Source organism: Micromys minutus, assembly GCF_963924665.1.
Source record: "Micromys minutus genome assembly, chromosome: 2".
NCBI classification, from domain to species: Eukaryota; Metazoa; Chordata; class Mammalia; order Rodentia; family Muridae; genus Micromys; species Micromys minutus.
The window spans coordinates 36,698,136-36,719,895 of NC_137971.1; the positions used below are offsets into that span (position 1 = coordinate 36,698,136).

General features: G+C 38.7%; 1 protein-coding gene across 21 annotated transcripts in view; it reads right to left on the reverse strand.

The window, feature by feature from the left end:
- Positions 1–21,760, reverse strand: part of TRPM3 (transient receptor potential cation channel subfamily M member 3) — a gene marked incomplete at both ends in the record, with an annotated part of 816,961 nt that overhangs the window by 245,062 nt on the left and 550,139 nt on the right. For all 21 annotated transcript variants that reach the window (XM_080911710.1, XM_080911707.1, XM_080911721.1 and 18 more), the window contains 4 exons: positions 4,582–4,706; positions 7,927–8,140; positions 19,339–19,543; positions 20,729–20,808. In XM_080911710.1, the coding sequence (XP_080767836.1) occupies positions 4,582–4,706; positions 7,927–8,140; positions 19,339–19,543; positions 20,729–20,808 (624 nt within the window). The remainder of the gene's footprint in view (positions 1–4,581; positions 4,707–7,926; positions 8,141–19,338; positions 19,544–20,728; positions 20,809–21,760) is intronic.

Sequence of the window (21,760 nt, forward strand, 5' to 3'; positions counted from 1 at the left end):
TTAATCCCTGAATCAATACATCAATATCATGTGTTGTTTAGTTCCTTACATCCCAACTACCCTAGACTACCCATCTCATCTCCATGTTCCCTAAAACATCAGTACCATCTACGCTGCTTTAAACTCTTACACTGGCTCCTTCAGATGGCCCATCTCTCCTTGGGGCTATCTATGCTGCTTTTGTCATCTTGTGCACATGAGTGACTTTTTGTTACTCCACTAAAGCAGTTTCAACCAATATTGCAGTGATATCTAACAGTACCACGTCCCTACCATCCTCCGTCTGTCAATAGCACAGGGCTCCCTTTCCAAAGCACATCCATCCCCTGGCCTCCATAACCCACTGTTCAGCTCCTACATCTCAGCCATTTTGCTGGCTCTTTCCTCTGCTTGGCTATTAAATTGTGGAGCCTTCCCATATTGATGCCAACCGCTGGGACAGCTTTATTGTCATCTATCTGAGATGACTTCCAAACCTAAGCTTGTAAACGAATCTTTCTACTTCTACCTCATACGCTGAGTAGCGTTCCAGGAATTCTATTGGAAATATCTCAAAGGAACTTCAAAGTGAATACTTTCAAGTCCAAACTCATCATTCCTGTCACCAAAACTGCCTTTCTGAAGTAAGTGACCCTAACTGCTGCGTTGGTAATTTGCCCAGAATCTGTGTGGTCTAGGCTTAGCAAGCATTGGCTCTGTGCAGTATAACTACCAGATGTAGGTAGATTTCCTTGCCTCTGACCTTTTCCTCCAGCATCCTCTGGGCACATCTTATTTAACACAGTCCAATAGATCACATGCTGAGGCCATTGTTTCAAGTTGGAGTTGTTTTTGTTTGTTTGTTTATTTTTTTGAGTTTACAGTATGAAGTCATATTTGACTTGCCCCCAAGATAATTGACAATTGTGCTGAGTTGCTAACTACATCCAATTTAGCAATCAATTATATTACTGACCTTGGCTTAAAATGCAAAGATAGCATTAAAAAAGACACTTCTTAAAGGATTCTTCAAAGCTATAAGAGCCCCAGGAGATGAACTTGTAGTTTATTGATGTACAACGATGAATAGTTTAGTAATTATATAAGTGAGAAAATTGCCAAATATAATGTCCATTCTTAAAATGAAAACATATCTTTGCTTCTGATTATGAATATTTAATTTTGCATATGTCTTGTTAATCTGCTTTGGCTAGAGACAAAGATCTTAGAAAATTTTCAACCACCTCATAATTCTAACTAAGTTGTTTTCTAAAAGTAAGGAATATAAATTTAAAATGTGTTAAGTGAGAATCAGAATTTGCTACAAGTTCTTTCCTGACTTCACACTCCTGGTACTTTTATAATTTTCTGTCTAAGCCAAGATTTCTTTTCAGGACAATGAAGAGAGTTTTAGTTATCTACTGAGTATATTTTCAAGTTTAATTTGTAGGTGTTAAGGTATTTATCAGAGTCCCAAATAACAGTCAAAACCAAATTCCACCGTTGAGTTTTTTTTTTCAGGTCCCTTGAAATAATAGATATTATAACAGTGGTCTCTGGGAAGAAAGGGTTGGACTTTTGGTCTTAGTTCATGGTTCATTTACTTAACTGTGCAAAGCTATTCCATCTCAGGGAATACTCAGTAAATTACAGTTAGTATCATCAGGATTGTATCCAGAGAAACTGTGACAACAGAGAAAGTATTTTTTATAATTTACCTAGAGATAAAGAAATGATAACACAAAGCATTCACATGTTCTATCAATGCCTCATATTTTCTTGAAAAGTGTTATGCTAAGGTTTAATAACAAACTAAACCAATTTGTATTTTATAGGCACTCTTACATCAATGAAATGAATGAACAGTTTAAGTCCTCTTCAACCCCAATTCTAACACTGGAATTCTAATCTACTAGGTGATGGTATTCAGAGATGGAGTCTCTAGGAGCTGATTATGTCATAGGGTTGAAACCTCAAGTATGGGGTCTATTTGAATTAAAATCTTACTAACCCTCAAGTATGGGGGTCTACTTAAATTAAAATCCTGATAAAGAGGAAACCCCAGAGAGATCCTCTGTGTTGTTCATCAGGTAAGGGCCCAGTGAAAAGGACATTTACAGTCATAGAACTTCAGATGTGGTTAGAGATGAAACTTTCATCAAGTGGGGAGTTATCATTATTTTTCTGTATTTTCCCATGGAGGCTAGATTCCATAATTCCCAACCCATCATTATTGTGGAACATTTACTAAGATTGAGGATCTGGACTGAGTCCAGAATCCTGCCCCTAATATATGCTGACCAGTCATTTCTCAAAATTGAGATTTTTTTTCCAGCACCAGCCACGGACCACCATGTCTGGCCTCATCTTTTAGTAAGAATAGGACTTTTATTCTAATGAAACATTTGAAAACAAGCACTACAACAAAAGGGCCAAGTAAATCTATATACATTGTAGTTCGTCAGTTATGGACAAAGAAAGCAGCAGAATGATCAAAATCCAATAAACCTTGATGACAGATTTGTTGACTAAATAGAGTATAATTATATTTTCATTGCACCATGTAACCTGTCATTCTAATTTCCACTGTAAAAAGAAACTTCGACTATATATCTTTTTAAAAATGTAATTGACTCATATGAATCTATTATACATATGAGTGGGGTTCAGCATAAATTTCTGTATGTGCATATAGTATAGATCAAGTCCAACTCCTTTTCAAACATCCATTCTTCCTGATCTCAGTGGTCACTTTTATATCAACATGTTAAAATCTTGTGCATACAAGAGAAACCATGGTGTGCCTGTTTACCTGTGTCTTGCCTATTTAACCTGATGTCACCAATTCCATTTTACTGTTAATGACAGGATCTCCTTCGTTATGGCTAGGTAATATTTAATTATATATATATATATGTATGTATATGTATATATATGCACATATAATGTATTCATAAAATCTTATACATATATAATTCTTTATTTTAAAGATATATAAAATCTTTATTCAATTATTTGTTTTTGGACATCTGAACTAGTTCCTTATGTGTTGTGACTAGTGCAGTAGGCTTTGGTATGCTGATTTGACTTTCTTTGGATATATACATACATATATATATAGAACTGGTGTATCTATTTTTAGTTTTTGAGAAGCCTCTATATTTTTCTGCATATGGATAGAATAATTGGTATTACCATCACCAGTATAATGAGTTTCATTTCTGCACATCCTTGCCAAGATTTGTTATTTATTTCATAATACCTGTTTTTATTATAGTTGGGATATATGTTCCCTGATGGCCAATGCTATTCAGTGTTTCAATATATTAAATAACTGGTTTGTTTTCCCATTTTAGAGTTAAATTTGCTTAAATCATTTGAGCTTTTATGTACTCCAGCGTTTAATTCTGTGTCAGAGAAGTAACAGCAAGAATTCTGTCCCATTCTATATGTTGCCCCCTCAGCCCTGTTGCTTCTTGTGCTCTACAGTGCTGAGTTTGAGCTCATCCCACCTAGTAAAGCTTTACTTTTGTTTTCTACCATTGCAGGTCCTCTGCAGAAAACCACTGCCCCTCCAGGGTCCCTCAAGTGCTCCCTCTTTTTCAAGTTCTAGTGGCTTCAGATCTCATAGTTAAGGCTTTGCTTACCTCCATTTCTTCCATTTCAGTGATTTTTTTTCTTTTCATTGAAAATTGGTTCTTTTCTCACATAATATATCCTGATAACCGTTTCTCTTTCCTCTCCTCCCAGTTTCTCTGCTACCTTCCCTCCCATCTGGTTCCATCTCGACTACAGAGTGAGAGAGAGAAAAGGCTCCGATTTGAGTCCTTTGGAGATGTACCATTTGCACAGCACTTTCAGTGCCTCTGTTAAGCACTGGTTATGTGGGGAGACATGGCATCTTGTTGGTTGGTTGGTTTTCTGCCATTTGTCTCTTTCTTTGCCAACACCACACTGTGTATGTCACTGTTGCTCCACGGCACTTGAAATCAGAGATTGTGACTTTCCCAGCTTTTATCCTCCAGGATTCTTTAGGCTATTGTGGTGCCATGGTTTCATATGGATTTTAGGATCATTATTCCTAGTTCTCTAAAGAATGCCATTGGCCTTTTGATAGGGAGTAGAAGGGGCATTAAAAGAATATTAATTCTTTCAATCTATAAATGTGAGAAGCCTGTATATTTTAATGTCTTCTTACATATATTTCATCAGTATCTTGTAATCATTATTGAGTTTTTCCATGCCTTTGATTGTTTGTTCTTCAGAATTAGCCCTGGCAGCTTTTCACTGAGTCATCTAGTATCTATCTATCTCTTGATCTCAGAGATGATGAGCCTGATCAGCCTCCTTTTGTGTTACAATACTAATCCTTTAATGAACATCTACTACATTTAGGTCACAGTCAATCTTGGATACTGTTAACACACTGGTTGAGAGAATTGACAGTGAGTGTCTCTAGATAGAATTTGGAAACCAAGCAATTATTTAGTACACCTTTCATAATACAGGTTTGACTTTGAAAGATGGACTTAAAAAGTATCATGCTGTATATATTACAGATGCTAGGAGAATTCACACAATAGAGCACTGCCTAGGACTCACATCTCGCCCGATCAGGTCTTCTTGGTTTTCCACGATTCCCCAGGGGGCGATACCTATGGTACATATCTTCCCTCGAGATTTAGATGCATGGTCTTTCAAGGCATCTCCAACATGACGAATGACACCTAAGAGCAGAGAGAGAGGGGGGAGATTAACTTTGTCTGTTAAGTGGCCTTTCTAGCATTCTGCAGAAAATTAGTGAATGCCTTTAAGTTTGGGGGGAGATGTTCGATGTACAATTTTGACATAGTTCTATAAAAACTACACATGTAGAAGATGCTTCATAAGAGTGGTTATATTGCAGATATATTTCTCAGAGTCAATACAAACTTAAACAATACATTTCTTTAATTCCCGTGGAAAACGCAAAGAATATCTAATGTCTATATAGAATAAATATAATTATTTATTCTAGGGAAATGCTTTGCTTGTAAGCATAGTGATTTATTAGTATTCTAAATCCTTGGAATAAAAAAAAAACACAAGTCTTAATCGCTTCTATGGTCTGTGAAGGAATTAGGATCATTTCAATAGTTATTTACCTAGTATTTTATTAACCTCAATTTCCTTTTCCTATTTATAACACATAATATGGAAAGCCTAGTAATAATGCTGTATTACTCAATGACAAATTTATGCTAAAATGTATAAGTACACATTTAATATTCATCATTTTATTTGTTTCCTTCTTCTGTTAATGATTGCATCACAGTTAAAAGCAAGGAAATTCAGATTACAGCAGTAGGGAACCCAATTTGACTTTAAAAAAACATCTAAGGAATAGACAATTTCTAATCTTTTAGCTTTCTTCCTGGGTAGTCATTTCTATGCCTGACTTATAAGTTACATTTTCTAAGAATGTACACTTATCAACATTGTCCTCGTTCCCTTAGACATCCATCCTCAGTGCCACTCTTTCTATGAACTTTAACCTGGATGTAATTCCTTATACATACAGTAGCTTTTATGTCCCTAAGAGCTTCCATGTCTCCCAGTGATGCATAACAGAATGTGACACATGTTCCCTGACAGGGGTACTGGATGGTTAGTGTGTTAGTCATCTTGTGGGCCCCAAGGGACAGTCTAACTCCAAATAAGGGTTCAGAAGACATGCATTGAACAGAAGAAGTCACCAAGTAGTCCCACCATGGAGACATCATACACATTTCAGTAACTCAATTGTAAAATAGACATGAGACCAAATGCATGTCTTGAGCACTAACCCACAGTGTTCGGTGCTGGGAGCCTGAAGGGATACCCTTTTCTCCTGTTACCTTGTCGATGTGTCGCCTACGTGAAAATATTGTTGAACCCAACTTTCAGACAAAGATGAGTAAATCCATAAATATTAATATTAATATGCAAAACATATCATGACTGGGATGAACAAGAAATTTAACGGTACGTCATGCCCCTCTGCCACAATGTTCTCTATGTGCTACCCCCTTTAATAGCCATCCTTAAAGTCTCATACTCTGAGGCAGAGATGAGCTATTTGGTTTACAGTATTTAGGATACAAATTATTTTTTCTGCTTTTGAATGCATTTTATAAAAGAAGAAAAACAACTAGCAATCCAAATTTCTAAATATAGAAAATTGGTTAGAATTCTTTTGAGCCTTGCATTGTATGGGTCTCTACATCAGAAAGCAAAAAGACTAAAACAATTGCAAACAAATCCTTTCTATGTAGTGAAGAGGGAAATGTGTAACCTAAAATCCAAATTGTCACTGCAAGTTTTCTTTACAGGATCAGCAGAAAGCGCTAACTGTGTAGGTCAGCCGAAGATCTTGCCAGCTGGTGGACCAGGTTGGGATTTTATAACACAGCACCAGGCATGGACCATCTGCACAGACCACTGCTAAAACATGCCTGTGTAGTTATGTGCTGACTGCTCACAAATTCTAAATTTGTAGGAGATTTCACGGTTTTCACATCATCTGAGCTAAAACTCAACTGTTGTTTAATAAGGAGGAGATGTTAGTTAGACTAGAATTATACTTAGGATGTCCCACTCACTTCAAATGTGCCTGTGTCTACAGACTTTGAGCCTTCTGACAAATTTTCATTACCTTATAGACCCGGGGTGGTCTCAAACCTACAGAGATACACCTGTCCATTCCTACTGAATTTTAGCATTAAGGCCATGTGCCACCAAACCTGGCATTGGTACACTTTTAATAAGAACTTCTGACTCATGGTAACACAGTTTATTATCTATTGAATACTATTCGTGTTTTACAGACAAGAACCTGACTGTAAGTGGTTACTAGAATTGATTTAATACTTGTATCATAAAACTTGTATGGCAGGCAGGAGAAGGTATTTGGAATTCATGAAGGATTGGAATTAACCATCTATTGGTATGGGATGTTTTCAGAAACATTTAACATTATAAAGACATGGATCTGAAGGACTGTTCAGTGATTAGGAACATGTATTGCTCTTGCAGAGGATCTGAGTTTGGTTCCTTGTACCTATGTTGGGCAGTTCACAACTGCCTGTAACTCCAGGTTCAAGAAGGAGCCACTGGTTCTGGCTTCTTAGAGCACTGAACTCATATGCACAAACTCGATCTCAGATACACATGCATAAATATGATAAAACATAAATATTTTGAATAAGCATATAATAATCTAGACTTAACTTTATAATTTTCAAACCCCTGATAGAAATGGTATCTAGGGCTGGGAACATGCCCAGTGAATAAAGCTACTATCATACAAGTATAAGGATCTGAGTTTGAATCACCAGAACCCACGTAAAAGCCATGTACAGCAGTCGTATGGTCTGTAGCATGTCTACTAAGGTGAATAACTGAGAATGGGGAGTTCCTGGTGACTAGCCTGTTGTACACAGGAGTAAACAACAGTGAGATCCTGCCTCAACATTGTGAAAGGAGGCAGGGGCTGATACCCAAGGCTGTCTGCCAATGTGTAGTAGTCAGGCCATGTATTAGCTATGGCATGTACAGTCTCCCCCCCCCCCATTCCCTTAAAAAGTTACTTTGGTACCAAGCTTGAAATTACCTAAATAAAAAAGGCAGACATTTCAATTTAAAACAAAAAGTTATCTTTTAAAAAGTTAGTGGACATTTTCGAAAATCTCACCTCCTGAAAACATCCTGTGAGTTTCTATTACAAATTCTGCAAGTCACTAACTAAGTAAAGCCATTCCTCATATGCAGTTCTTTGTTGGAAAAAAAAAAAGCCTGCATGGTTCTCACTGAGACAAAGGAAAGAGAAGAAGCCGTAAGGGGAGGTTGGTGAGCAGGTGACGTGGGGAGGCAAACTTATTCTGGACATGACGTGGTTGCGGCTGCCTTCCTTCATCCTATTCTGATTACCTGTGTTGACCCCTCCAGTGAAGATCCATGCTCCAGTTGTCATGGCTGCTTTGATGAGCCCTTTCCCAAAGACTTGCTTGAGTTTGGGCTGGAGTTCAAAGTTCTGCAGTCCTCCGTGCACGGAGATGAGGAGTTTGGGAAGCTCCAGTTGCCATTCCTTGGTCATCAGGTGGAGCAAGAGATCAGGTTTCGTATCAAAAGATACTCGGACATACTAAAATAAAGATGGACAATTAGGGAGATGGGCAGAGCTGCCTGAGGCTGCTTGTCGTATGACAGTTAAATATGTCCCTATTTGAAGAAAACGTTGTATGTGAAATCAGATTGTGTAAGGAGAAGGGCCCATTTCCCAAACCAAAAGAGGCCCAAGGAGACAAAGGGGTTTCAGTTTTGAAGTTTTTGTTGAAATTCTGAGTTATTGGTAATTTGGAAATTACTTGATTTTTATTAAAAGTAGTTTAAACATAACTTTTCTAGTGAGCTTTTTGCCTAAATTAAATCATGTTGATATTTTACCATTGCTCATATTTGTGCAACAATTTAGACATTCCAAATATTTTCTACATGATCAACCCCTTTAAATAAAGTAGATATAGATATAACTATGCCTCTGTGTTTTTGTGATCCTGCTGTGTGTTTTGAGGCTCCAGGAGCCTCTAAACTTTTGCATAATACAAAGAAAAGTTTAATACCAGGTAATAGCAGGTTATATCTAGCTATAAACATATTTTAAATAGTCTGTTTTCTACCAACCTATGTAGTATCTATGTATGTATGTATCTATTTATCTATCTGTCTATCTATCTATCACCAATATATCTATCTCATCAACCAATTATCTATCTACCCTTATTTATCTAGTTTGTACGAGACATTATGTAGCCATGGCCAGTCTGAAACATGTTACTCAGAACAGGGTGACTACAGACTCACAGTGATCCTCCTGACTCTCTCTGCTTTCTCAGCACTGAGATTGGAGATTGTGGCACCAAACCCAGAACAAATGCTTTATCTTTAAAAGACATGTGACAGAAGACATGCCAGGTATTCTATAGTTAAAAATGAAAATTTATAGCAGACATCAAATTTTAGCTAGATTCTTCAGGAAGTTCAATATATATATATATATATATATATATATATATATATATATATATATCAAAAAGTAAATAAAACAAAGGCTATGAATACAGTAATGACCATATACACAAACACACAGCTTTTAGCTCAACTACATACTTGACATATTAGGCAATGGGAGAAAATCTTTTGAAATATACTGTTAACTTGGCATGAAATGAAGGGACATTTAACTTCTAAAGAAAATCTGGTTGGGGGCACAAAGCAGAGCAGGATCTGAGAAGCTCTCCCAAAGCCTGCAGCCCTTGAACACCTGACCTGATGACTTTCTTCAGTGTGGGGAAGTCCTTGGGGAGCCCCACAGAAGCTGCCACACATCAAAGTGCTCACCTATGAAATGCTAGGAGGAAAAACTAAGAAACTATATAAAAAAAGGTTTCAGGGAAACTTGCTTACCTCAGCCACCTAAGGCTGAGGTAGGCTCTGGAAAGACTGAAAAAAAAAACTCCATTCGATTATTCTTAAGCACAAGCAGGTAGGTCCCTATTCAGGTTTGCTGCCGGTCCTCTTAGTGTGGTTTGAGACCTAGAAAATGGTATGGTAATGTCAATTATTTCGGTTAAGTGATTGATCTAGATAAAAGGCAGAAGAAAAACACAGATCCTCTGTGAAGAAATGTGTGATAAATCTAGATTGAAAATACATCCCATGGGAACAGATAGCTGAACAGACTGTCCAAGGGAGATGGTCATAGAGCACAAAACCGACACATTTATCATCTTATCTGTGGCTATCAAAACAAAGGAAGAAGAAACTGAAAGGAATGACCATGGGCATTTGAAAACTTAGAACAGAATGTGCTGTGATTAAAATGTAATATTATTAATGAGAATCAGCAGGCAAAAAGGACATATTGACAATGGTTCTTAAAAGAGTCAGCCCAGAAAGATGATGACTTGGAAAACACACAACAAAAACTCAAGATTATTGGGAGAGTGAGCAAGAAATTCGAGATAATCAGGCAAGAGGCACTGCTTGGGAGGCACTGGTAAACTGTTCCTCAGAAGTACTGAAGGATACCCAGGCCCAGCTCAGTGGATCCTAGGAAGGATAAATAACCAGAACCTCAGGGACATATCACAGATAGCATCCTAACACCAGCTTGGCGAAAGCATTACCTACCAAGACTGCAGACTAGCAGCCCACTCCTCAACAGCAGCAGTGGGGACTAAAGCCAAAAGAAATGATCTGTCACTCTAGAGCTCCACATTTGGGGGGGGGGGGGTGTCGGTGAATGACATGTTTTGTTTGTTTGTTTTTCAAAAATAGGAGAAAGGAATAGCCAATTTTTATGAATGACAACGCTGAGTATCCCTCTTGGCAGGTTTCGCTGAAGTAACATTGAAGCCTATACTATCCAGAATGATGAGCTCAAACACAAGGTGGGATATAACTAATTAGTAACTAATTGGTAACCATGTTGGCTGCACATATATAAATCAGCAGTCATGCTTAATTTATAGTCTAAAGGGATCAAAATAAAGCATTATGCAATAAATTAGTATTCTTAGGTGTGTATTAATGGGGCTATATCTCAGATGGTAGAGAGCTTGCTGTATGTATGTTTCCAGTTTGATTCTAATGCACCACATAAACAGGATGTGATGTGATGGTACATCCTATCATCCCAACATTTGAGAGGTGGAGGCTGGTGGATCAGAAGCTTGGGGAATCACACAGAAGATGTTGTCTCAAAAAATTAAACTTACAAGAACAAAAATACATAGTGGGTCCTCAGAGAGTAAAGACACATTTGTGATACTGATTCCATAACCTTCCCAAGTTCATGCTGCTAGGAGCGGGGATCAAGAGAGATTCTGTACTCTAGCTTTGACTCTACAGTCTTCTCTCAAAGATGTAACTTTCTTGTCCTCCGTTGTTTCCTTTATATAAACTGAATAGTCTCTGAGTCCTAAGGGGGCATTTCTCAAAATGGTGTTTCCCCCCAGACCTGGTCTTTGTTTCTTCTGCTTTAGTGTTAGCATTGTGTTTGCTTTAAGACTGTAAGTCTGGGTCCTGGTCTAGCCTCCGGGCTTCTCTGGCTCTCAGATTCCTGTGAGAGACATCCATGGGCTGTTTTCTTCCTGACCACACTCATTCTTAATTTAAATCATTACATCTTTTGTAAACTCCTTATTCCTGTAAGTTTCCTTTTAATTTGGCCTCCTTCTCTCTATTGACAGTTTCCCCCACTTTCTTGTGTACATTTGGCGAACACTGATCCCCAAGTCTTACATAATAACCCTCTTCCCCATCATCACTCATGGAAACCACACTCATCTTTCAAAAGCTTGCTTCAGTCCCAGTGACTGCCTGAGACCATAAGCCCATGTTGATCCAATGTGACTCTTGATGAAGCCCAGTGTGGTAGTTCACTCTAGATGCTTCTTTTATGTGGCATTTTATCCCCATTGCTACAGGCCTTTGAGTTCAGGGCCTAGTTGAGCTGCTCATGCCTTTTGGTAAGCCTCTTCAGTATTGGCTATAAATAAAGTAGGCACAGTATTAGGAGAGATAGTTACACAGTCACTGCGCACTGGGGAGCATCAGTTTCACCTCTTTAGTTTCCATCCCAAGGGACATCACATCTAGTTGTCCAGCAGACATGTGCTCCATTATTACAGCCGTATTGTTAAAACCACAATGAACCCTGAAGGCTATAGATAGGCAGTGCTTCTTAACCTTTAAATGTTAAAAAGAAATCATATGAGAGGTTAGCTAGTCAAAAATGCAGGTTTTGATTCAGTAGGTCTCAGGTGGGACTTGGGTGTCTTCGTTTCTAACAGCTTCCTGGGGTCCATATGTGTGTAACTCCTGCCCAGATTTTAAAAAGACCTAAAGCATGTGCATAGAGTTTGAATGCATTCTTGAATTTTTATGTTGAAAATGCCACCTTCAGTGCAGAAGTTTGGAGAGATGGGGCTTTAAGAGATAGCTAGGTCAGGAGGAGATGGTCCTGAACAGATTAGTGCTCTTAGCAGGAGTGAGAAAAGGTCCTGAGGAAAGGGTGGGTATGCACCTGAACACACTTTTCTGTCCTAATATGCACGGCAGCGAGATGCTACTGAAATGGGGACTCCCTTGGCAGCAAGCTCTTAGACCCAGAATTTCCCATTCTCTAGAACTGTAAAAGAAATGAGTGTGTGCTTCGTAAATGTCTCCTTCTCAGATACTCTGTTTCAGCAGCACAAGGAAGGGTTAAAGCAATGTGTCTGCTATCTAGTTTGGAGCCAACAGGATGTAAAATATGCTTACATTTGTTTGGGAAGTAAAGAGATGGTGCGGGAAGAATTAGGTCCTGATAAAGGAGAAAGTAACAGGTGGTGAGCCACTCCATTAATGGGCGTCTCCATTAGTAGGACACTCCTGGCCAGGTACAATTCTTATTTGGAAAAACATACACCCAACTATCATGCATATCAGATAGAAATCACAGACATTTACTGCCATGGCTTTTAAACATTGCCCATTATCTATAACGTATTGTGCCCTTCCCTTGGAGAGCAAAAGGCAAGTATTTATGTAAATCAGTAAGCTACATTTTATCATTTTGGTTATTTGTTTAGGAAATTGAATGCATGGCTTGGGAGGTAAAATTGTCATTAAAGTCATGGGCTAAACATCACTTTAATGTTATCTAGAAATTCAATTAAATAGAGTTTAAATTAAGTTAAACAAATTTAATGTTTAAATTTAAAGTCAGCAGCTTCACACTCATAGATAATTGTGCCTAAAGCAATTAATCAATTCCTATTAAATTGTTAATGTGAGTTGAAATTAGGAGTCATTTGGGTTGTCATAATAAGTAATTAATTTTTTGATTATTTGGGGGCAGGAATAGGCACATGCAATAGGGTGTGTGTAGAGATGAGCAGGCAGCTTGTGAGAGTCAGTTCTCTCCTTGTAACATGTGAGACCCAGAAATCGAAGGCAGGCCCTCAGGCTTGGCTCCAATCACCTTTACTTACTGAGCCATCCCATCAATCTATGATAAGCAGTTTTGATGTCTATTATGTGTCTATTAGTTGCTAAGGAATCCTACCTCAAATAACAGGAAATCTCCCTAATGTACATTTCAAATGTGGTCACCTAGGCATTTCTCTGGCATGGTTCTCTGTTTAGAAATTTTCCAACTCATCTTACTATCAGATGCTAAGAGTATTGTTCTCTTGGACAATGTGAATATCTCTCCTGTTGAACAAGACCAATCTGGACCATCAACAGGGATCAAATTGTGGAAAGTGTCATTGCCAAGAAGCTCCAGTAAGTGCAAAGTGGGCAAATATTACTTTCATTCAATGAAGACATACCACACCTGTGTTTAACTGATCTAAGTCACATGTTTTTCAAATTTGTCTTTAATTTTCACTCTAGCATGCTGGGGCATAGGAGACTTTGCCTCCTGTTACTACAGGCTTTTAGGTGCCCAGTTGAATGAAGAGAGAACTGGAGACCAAGGGAGGAATGCTTCTCTGTAGCAACCTGTTCCTTTTCATGCTCTTAGCTCTCCTGTCTGAAATCAGACACGGGCTAGTGCCAGGCTGTGTTCTTTCTCTTCCATTAGATCTACAGGGGGCAAAGGCTGGAGGGTGAGAATGCAGCAATCACTACTTTGAGCTGAGGGAGGTAGTGTCCTCAAACAAAAAGAACAAACTCCTTAACCGCCCATTGGCATTCTGGACTTGAGCTCGGTAGAGCTTTTGGTTCTGCTAATTCATCAGTCAACTCTTTAGCCCTGGATGCTTACGTTCCTAACCTTGCCCAGCTCTTTTAATGAAAACGGGCCCCAGTGCCATAAATCTGGCTACACTCTTGGAAATGGGTGATGACAGATCCTCTCCTTTCACTGCAAAGCCATTGTTACTTCTTACAAATAGCCACTTGGTACTGTGTAAGCAGTGTTTGTTCTTAGGCATGGACCGACCATTGTGAAATCTGCTTTCAACAGTCTTGGCAGTGCCGGATTTTTTTTTTTCAAGCTTATAGTGAAAAAATATTCTCTTCTCTGTTGAGAAATGTGACAACCACCATTTCATTTCCTAATTTTGTAGCCCCATGTAAAGGGGGTACTTGTCATTAAAGTTGCAGCCAAGTGCAATATGTCACATCTGAGAGAAATCTGCTGATAGCAGCCTTCCAAGCCCACGGAGCCTCTGTTTTGCATGCAGAGTTGAGTGCTTATGGTGGCTCAGTAGACATACGATTCTCACCAGGAAGAAAATATTTGGAATTGCATTTAGTACATTCAGACAAATTCACTCAAATTTCTAGTTTGATAGCCCACGGAACTTTGGAAGTAAAAGTATCGTTAAGTTTGCAGTTTCCCAGTGATAGATATCAGATATATTTACTGGATTCATGTTGATAATCAGAAGCTTGAGAGTGAGTATTAATATGTAATGTCCCTAAGCCCATGCAGGAGTCATGGAGGATAGTCTACAGAACTTCTGTCAGAATTATTTAGCATAGCATTTTCTAGATGAAAGAAAGTGGGATAGTTTTCTGGAAGAGGTTCAGCCTCTCCTGCTTTATGGACCTATAATTTGAATAGAAAATATCAACCATATAGTCTGCTTTAATTCTTCATTTCAGACAGACTGTCTGTTCCTCTTGCCAACTCAGCAGTCTTCAGACCGCCAGGTGCTTACCGGAAACCAATGGAGCAATTATAAGGTTTCTCCTTAGCTCTCTCAGGCTATAGGAAGCTTCGAGTTAACCACAGTGCTATGGTTGGTTGTTCAGGTGTGTGAAGCCTGATTTAATCATTTCCTACCTGGTGTGTGTTGGTCAAGGAGTCCCAGATCAAATTTGTAGAATGCAAAGAGAAATCATTTTTAAACCTTAAATTCAAACCTGGAAGCTTTCTAAGAGTAACCTTACAACTGCCAAGGTAACAGGGGCAACCTTCCTACTGTGTGCTACCCTCCCCCACAAAGCAACCACCATACTTTGTGCTCCCCTCCCCCAAAGCCCAGAGAGCAAGGCTTTTTCCTTTGTGGGCTCAATAGTTAGGGCTCTCAGTGTCAAACAAAGGCGAAGGATAATTTCCTAAATTATATGAGAACTACTAAGTGACTCCCCATGATCTAATAGGCAGAGTAAAAGGCAGAGGCGAGGAGGAAGTGACTTATGTGGCTGGCTTGAGAGGTTTGACTGCCTGTCCTTAATTAGGTTTAGTCTTACCTGGCCCACAAGCCAGTTCCACATTAATTAGAAAAGATGATTTGTAAGCAAGTAAGTCTGTATTTTGTTCATTTTGTAAATCATGTGGGAGCCCTCAATAGTTAAGAGTCTCTAAGAAACCTCACCATATCTGCTGACAGAGCCATGTTGCTGTGGCCCTAAGGCAGTTTTAAGTCATGAAATGTCCCTATGAGTGATCTGGTCTTCTGAGAGTCCAGGGTGGTTTAGGGCTTGTCATCTGGTAGGATGCAATTTGGGAATAGGAAGAAAGTCATGCTATTCTTCACCATCATCTTGGACTGGCTCCTTCCTGTGTCATAGTTTCTCTCTGTAAAGTGTTGGTTTTCCTGGGGCTGGTTAAGCTTGGACACTGAGTTATGACCACCACAAAACTCTCAAAAGAGCTTGGCAAATGATTCTAACAATTGAGGATGTAATTTTACAGAAGCTTCTCCCTGCTCTACGCTTTCAAGCTTTATTAACCTCATTAAATATTTGTGATTTAAAATTTGGCTACAAAATTATTAAACCATTATAAAAAGGTAGAAGCACAATCATAATTAGCTTTCTTTCGATCACCTCAAATAACTTCTAAGTAAAACAGTGACTCATCTATTCTAGGTACACATGACAAAGAAAGTTGAGAGTGAAAAGCGGATATTAGGAGGCTGGGCTCAAGAACTTCTGCTGGTAAAAAATCTTATGTTCTTATAGCATCAGTTCATTCATCTATAATGTAGGTAGAGGGGATGGAGACTAATTTTTCCAAGGCTGGTTACACAGTGGAATAACTGTGGTACTTATATATCCAAAGATCTTTGGATACCCATGTTCTCTCCAAGGCCAATGAATGAGACTCCAGATGTAAATCTTAGATAACAGCAATTTTCGAAGGCTTTCTCATTATGGTCCCTCAAGTGTCATTGATGCTTAAAGGTCTGTGATTTCCTGCTATCCCCCATATGGTAGAGTAGATACTTAAATATGATATGACTTTCTCGTAACTGGAGGCATTTTAGTAATGAGTCTGCTCTCTAGCCTGCCTGCCTCACTGTGTGCAGTCCACCTTGGCATTTGTAAAATGCTAGAGCTATCTCCTGGGCCGCCTTCAGGGAAACAGTTAATTTTGTATCTTACCTTAAATTTTTAATTTTTTTTTTCAAATAGAAGACGATCTTGCCCCTAGAGTGTTTTGATGACTTTGCTAAAAATCACTTCAAGGACTCTTTTCAGAAACAAGGGCCCAAAGGCACATTACATTTGTTGGCCTCTCTAACTGTAGTTTTGGAGAATAATTAACCATACAGTGCTCTCATGAAGACTGGCTTCTTTAAAAGGCAATGGGTGCCAAGGCCCTCTGTCCAACTGCCTGCTGGTTTGCTCAAGAGGTTGAGAAGCAAGGGAGGCTCAGGTTGGCAAGCTTCCATTCCCCTGCCTCATAAAATGAGGCCTCTGGCCTGACAGGACTGCTTCTTTGTTTAGACAAGAGAAGCAGAGTAACTCTAGGGCAAGCACAAGATGCTTGTTTGTGTCTGAATGAATGCTGGGGGTTTCCACTGGATAAATACCCAGTAGTAATGAAAAGAAAAACTGGTCTTCATTAGGCTAATTATGTTTGGATAGAAAGAAAGGTTTGCCCTTAGAATGACTGCTCTGAGACCACCTGGGGACACTCTAACCTCAGGGTCAGCATCATAGTATGTAGACAACATTTACCAGTGCTGAGAGGGTAGTGCTTGGGACCCACTTCCCAGGGATCTTAATATTTGAGGACCAGAAAGTACCTTTCTGGGATGTACTTGCTGACCAACCATGCATGAGGTTCTGTATTTGATTTTAGCTCTAATTTTTTTTCATATATATATATATATATATATATATATATATATATATATATATATATATATGAATACATAGTTGCTCATTTATAATCATGACTGTTAGTCACTAAAGAGATTGTTGAAGTATTTTGATGAAAACTTTGAAGGGCACATACATATAAACTCATATCAAGTTTTTCTCTCAGGGTTTTCAGGGGGTCTTTCAAATTCACTGGAAATTTTCAGGGGATGAAAAGACTTTCCTATAGAGGAAAGGGCCACAATAGAAGAGCTCTTGGCTATGATCATTCTAAAGTCGAGCCCACAGCGGCTGCTTAGCAACTGATGTGGACAAGGACTAATGTTGGAAGAACCCCAGATAATATGATCCACTCTGCTTTGCTGGGATGAGTGATTGCAGGGCCAGACACAGTGTGGACATCAGCTCACAAACCTCCAGATAGCTTTCAGGATGGTGACTGTTACTCATACGGTTTTCATAGAGCAGACAGTGAACATGTGAAAGCTGATGCACTTGTGGAAATACTCTAATGGAGCTTGAAGCTTCCAAGAAGTATAGGAAGCTATTTCCCTGACCTAGTTCTATCCTTTGCATACATATATTAAGTACTAGATATGTCTCAAGTATCTTCAATCCTCACAAACATCACAGGAAAATAACTTTACTGGCTTTCTAGGTAGAACATTTGAGGTTCCTGTAAATTAAATGGTTTAACAAAGACAGACAGTGAGAATTTGCCTAGTCCTGTGACTTCAAGAGCATACATCTATTTTGATTGATTACAGTTTCCCTCTGAGCAAAACTCCTGTTAATTTTAGCATCAGGCACCATTCAAAGCTCTTAACACACTGCTAATTCCTTAGACAGTTGCCTGAAGTAGAAGTTACTATTCCATTTTAGGGAAACCAAGGCACTCGGCTTAAATTGGACAGTCACCTAGCCATCAAGTGACAGCACCAGGCTATGAATAAAATGCCAAGGAATTTCTATTCCAAGGTCAACAAGAAAGCTATAGAGTTTGACCTTTCAGAATTATATACAAGTATTGACTGAAAATGTAAATTAAAGTATATGAACTAATAGAGTCATAGATCAAAGGAACATCCTTTAAAGGATGAGTCAAATGCCTTTTCCATTTTTTAGAGCCTTGGGGAAATGAGAATATTGATAATGCCAGCTAAATTAGTTCACACCCACTGACATATTCAGTGTTATGTGGATGCCTCACACCTATTATCTAATTCATTCAGAAGCAAGAAGCAAGGTTCCGGAACTATAAAACTTCCAGGATTCTCAGAACACATAATATAATTTTTTTTTTAAAGTCTGTGAATCATCTCAAGAGTATTTCATGGGAACTATAGTTTGGACATGACAAAACTTCTATATGTTTACCAATTCCTCGATAAAGCTATTTTCCTTTCTTATTGAGACTATCACTAACCCAGCTGCTTGGAGAAAATACACCTTTTATGGATTCTAAGATCTCTGTCAAAACCAGGCAGGAAATTTGGGAAATGTGGCTAGTAAAACAAACATAAACCTAAAGGGAACATTTTTTTTTTCTCTCTTCAATGCTAGGATAAAGGATTTAGAAAAAGGCCAAGTAGACAAGACACAGAACATAACATTGCAGACTGTAACAAACTATAGAAAACATGCCAGATTAAAAAAGACAAGTACCGCTTTTCCTCGCTTGTGTGCAAGTCAGAGAGCAGCGGATCTGAATGGAAGTATGGTGATGTGAGAGGAGGCCCTTGGTCCTGTGGAGACTCAACACCCCAGCATAGGAGGATGCTAGGGTGATGAGGCAGGAGTGGTTTGGTGGGGGAGTACTCTCATAGAAACAGGGGGAGATGGGATGGGGGTTTGCGCAAAGGAAAGTGGGAAAGGGGATAGCATTTGAAATGTAAGTACATAAAACAACCAATTAAAAAGACAATAAAGGTTCAGGAGGCAGGTGAATAAGGAAGTGATGGATTTGGTCATTGTCTGTGCACACACATATGGAAATAATATGGAACCACATGGTCATATACAATGATACATATTAACCAGAATAAAAGTCAGTTAATCATTTGATCTTATGCTAATCATTTAAAAGTCCAAGGAAAGGTATTTTTCTTCTACTTTATAGACACTCTTCCAGAAAGTGACAGAGGGCAGGCTAGCCTGAAACTTACAATCCAGGCTCTCAGCTGTTTGCTGAGACACTATGTGTGGGAATAAGTGACTCTTTTGTATTACCATGGCTTTGTTGGAATGGCCACCTCCTTGGAACTCAATAGTCCCAAAAGCATCTGTTGGGCTGAGCTGAGTGTGTTTGCTGATAGACCACTTCTCAGATTGGATGTCATTTCGGGAGAGGCGACTCTCATTTTTCTCATTCTGAAGCACAGAGATACTGGGAGTGAGTCCAACATGCTGGCCTATGAGGCGCCCACAGCAACACCTAGAACATGAGAGGTTAAAGTGAACCTTTTTCATCAGCCATTGCTGGAATGCAATGAAGGCAGCTCATTATAAAAACCCTCAGACCATGCTGACCCATTCCAGTTAAGTGGCAAATGAGGTCTCACCAGAAAAATGGTGGATGTGGGGGTTTCCCGTGGCACCCATCCACTGCTCTTCCCCACCACCCAGTTTATATATATTTATAACTTCCTGTTCTTCTCCAGCCACACCATTCAGTCCATGGCATATTGGTTGGGACAATTATAAGCAAAAGTTCTCTATTTTTTTCCACCTTTAACTGCTCAAATCTATCAAATCTTCCATGGAGGATGATAAGAAAGAATTTTAACATGTACATTTAAATGAGGACTCTCACTTACATGTGAGTCACAGTCCAACCTGTCTCCCTGAATGATATCTGCTGTCAAATATTCAATTCCCAGAATAAAATCTATAGGTTTTTCTTGGAAGAAGAAATAGGGAAAAAATGGAAACTCAACATTTGTTTCATCTGTCATCAAAATGTCCTTCATGTGTTATAACAGCCATTATCACAATTATTAGTAATGATAGTCATATGCACAGCCACCATTCCCTTAAACACTTACAATTGAGGCTACTCTGAAGACAAAACAATTCCGGCGAAGGTTACAATGTATCCAAGGTTATGTGTCTAGTCTATAGTTGTAAGATTTGCATCTTAAGCCATCTTTTAAAATTGCCCATTCAAAAAGGCATTTCCTGCTTTATATACCACTGATTTTCTGGAAGGTAGCTACAATACCACCCCCTGCTCCCAAAATGTGCAGAGGACTCTGAAAATCTAAACGCTAGTTAAGACACTCTTTCATTTAATACTGTCTTTTTACTTTAGCAGGGCATGTTGGTGCAAATGAAATATTCTGACAAAATATTTAGATGAAAAAATTAGTATTTGTAACAAAAACATAAAATACTGTCATATACAGCAGTCATTTCTATGATGATGGATCTGTAACTCTATATACAGACACTTCGCAGATGAATATTGAAGGTAGCTGAGGTGTATTAATTAGTGCAATATATTTGCTTCAAAAATATATTTAATCTGACAATGTTTTCATTGCAGTCTATAGTATAATCTTAATTGTATCCCCATAATTATTACTTTACATTTTTAATACATTAAAGATAGCAGAATTACCTATGGGGGTCTTTTGTGCTGGGTATAATGTGAACACATTCTCTTTTATAAAACGCTCTTTCAATCCAGGATTTCTGAGCCTGAAAGGGGGGGAGGGAGGGAGGGAGGGAGGGAGAGAGAGAGAAGATAAACATAAATTTTAAGTATTTTTGGTGAGGCAGCAATATCATGTAATCATACAATACACTAGTATATCATAAATGGATTCTCCAATACAGATCATCTAACCAGCCAACCTGTTGATTGGTCAACAGTATAACATCGAGAATAAAAGAAATAGAAAGGTTGGGAAAATATTAATAATGGGACTGTATACATGGTCATTGTGATAGAACAGAAACACAGAGCTATTCATAGAGAAAATGGAATTGAAGGACCAGATCATGACATGTATAACCTTACATGAAAACAAGATTCAAAAGCCAGAGGTAACGCATTAGCTCGGTATCAGGTTTCCATGGTTGAGGCTTCCGTTAGATTTTCCTTACAGAAGGAAAGCAAGATGGTGGAGGGAGTGCATGACTCAAACACCTACATCACTAAGGTCCTGGAAATCCAAGTCTGTGATACAGAACAACAGCGAGCTATAAGAGAAAGTGGGAATGCAAGGAGGACAGATGTAAGCAGAGCCCACTGTTCCCAGGTAACACCTGGAAAGGGAATGGGCACATTTCCCCCTCATATCTTTCCTACATGCAAACAATATGCCTTCTTAGAAAAGGCATTGTTGAGACCATTCACTCAGAAACCCTGCCGTCAAGATGTGGTCCAAGATGGACAAGGGGTGTTCCATCAAACTGAAGAATCTCCCTCATCCTCCAAGTAGTGTTTATCCTGCATATATAAGCAATGGGCTGTAGATCATATTACCCCACCATAACTATGAATAAAGCCCCATACATTTATAGACAAAAAACATTATGTCAAAGTACCAAAACACTGTAGACCCTGGATTTCCTTCTTCAAAAGCATTTGGAATAGCAGAGAAGTCTGCACTAAACCCACTAAGCTTCTCAGACAATTCTTTTCCCA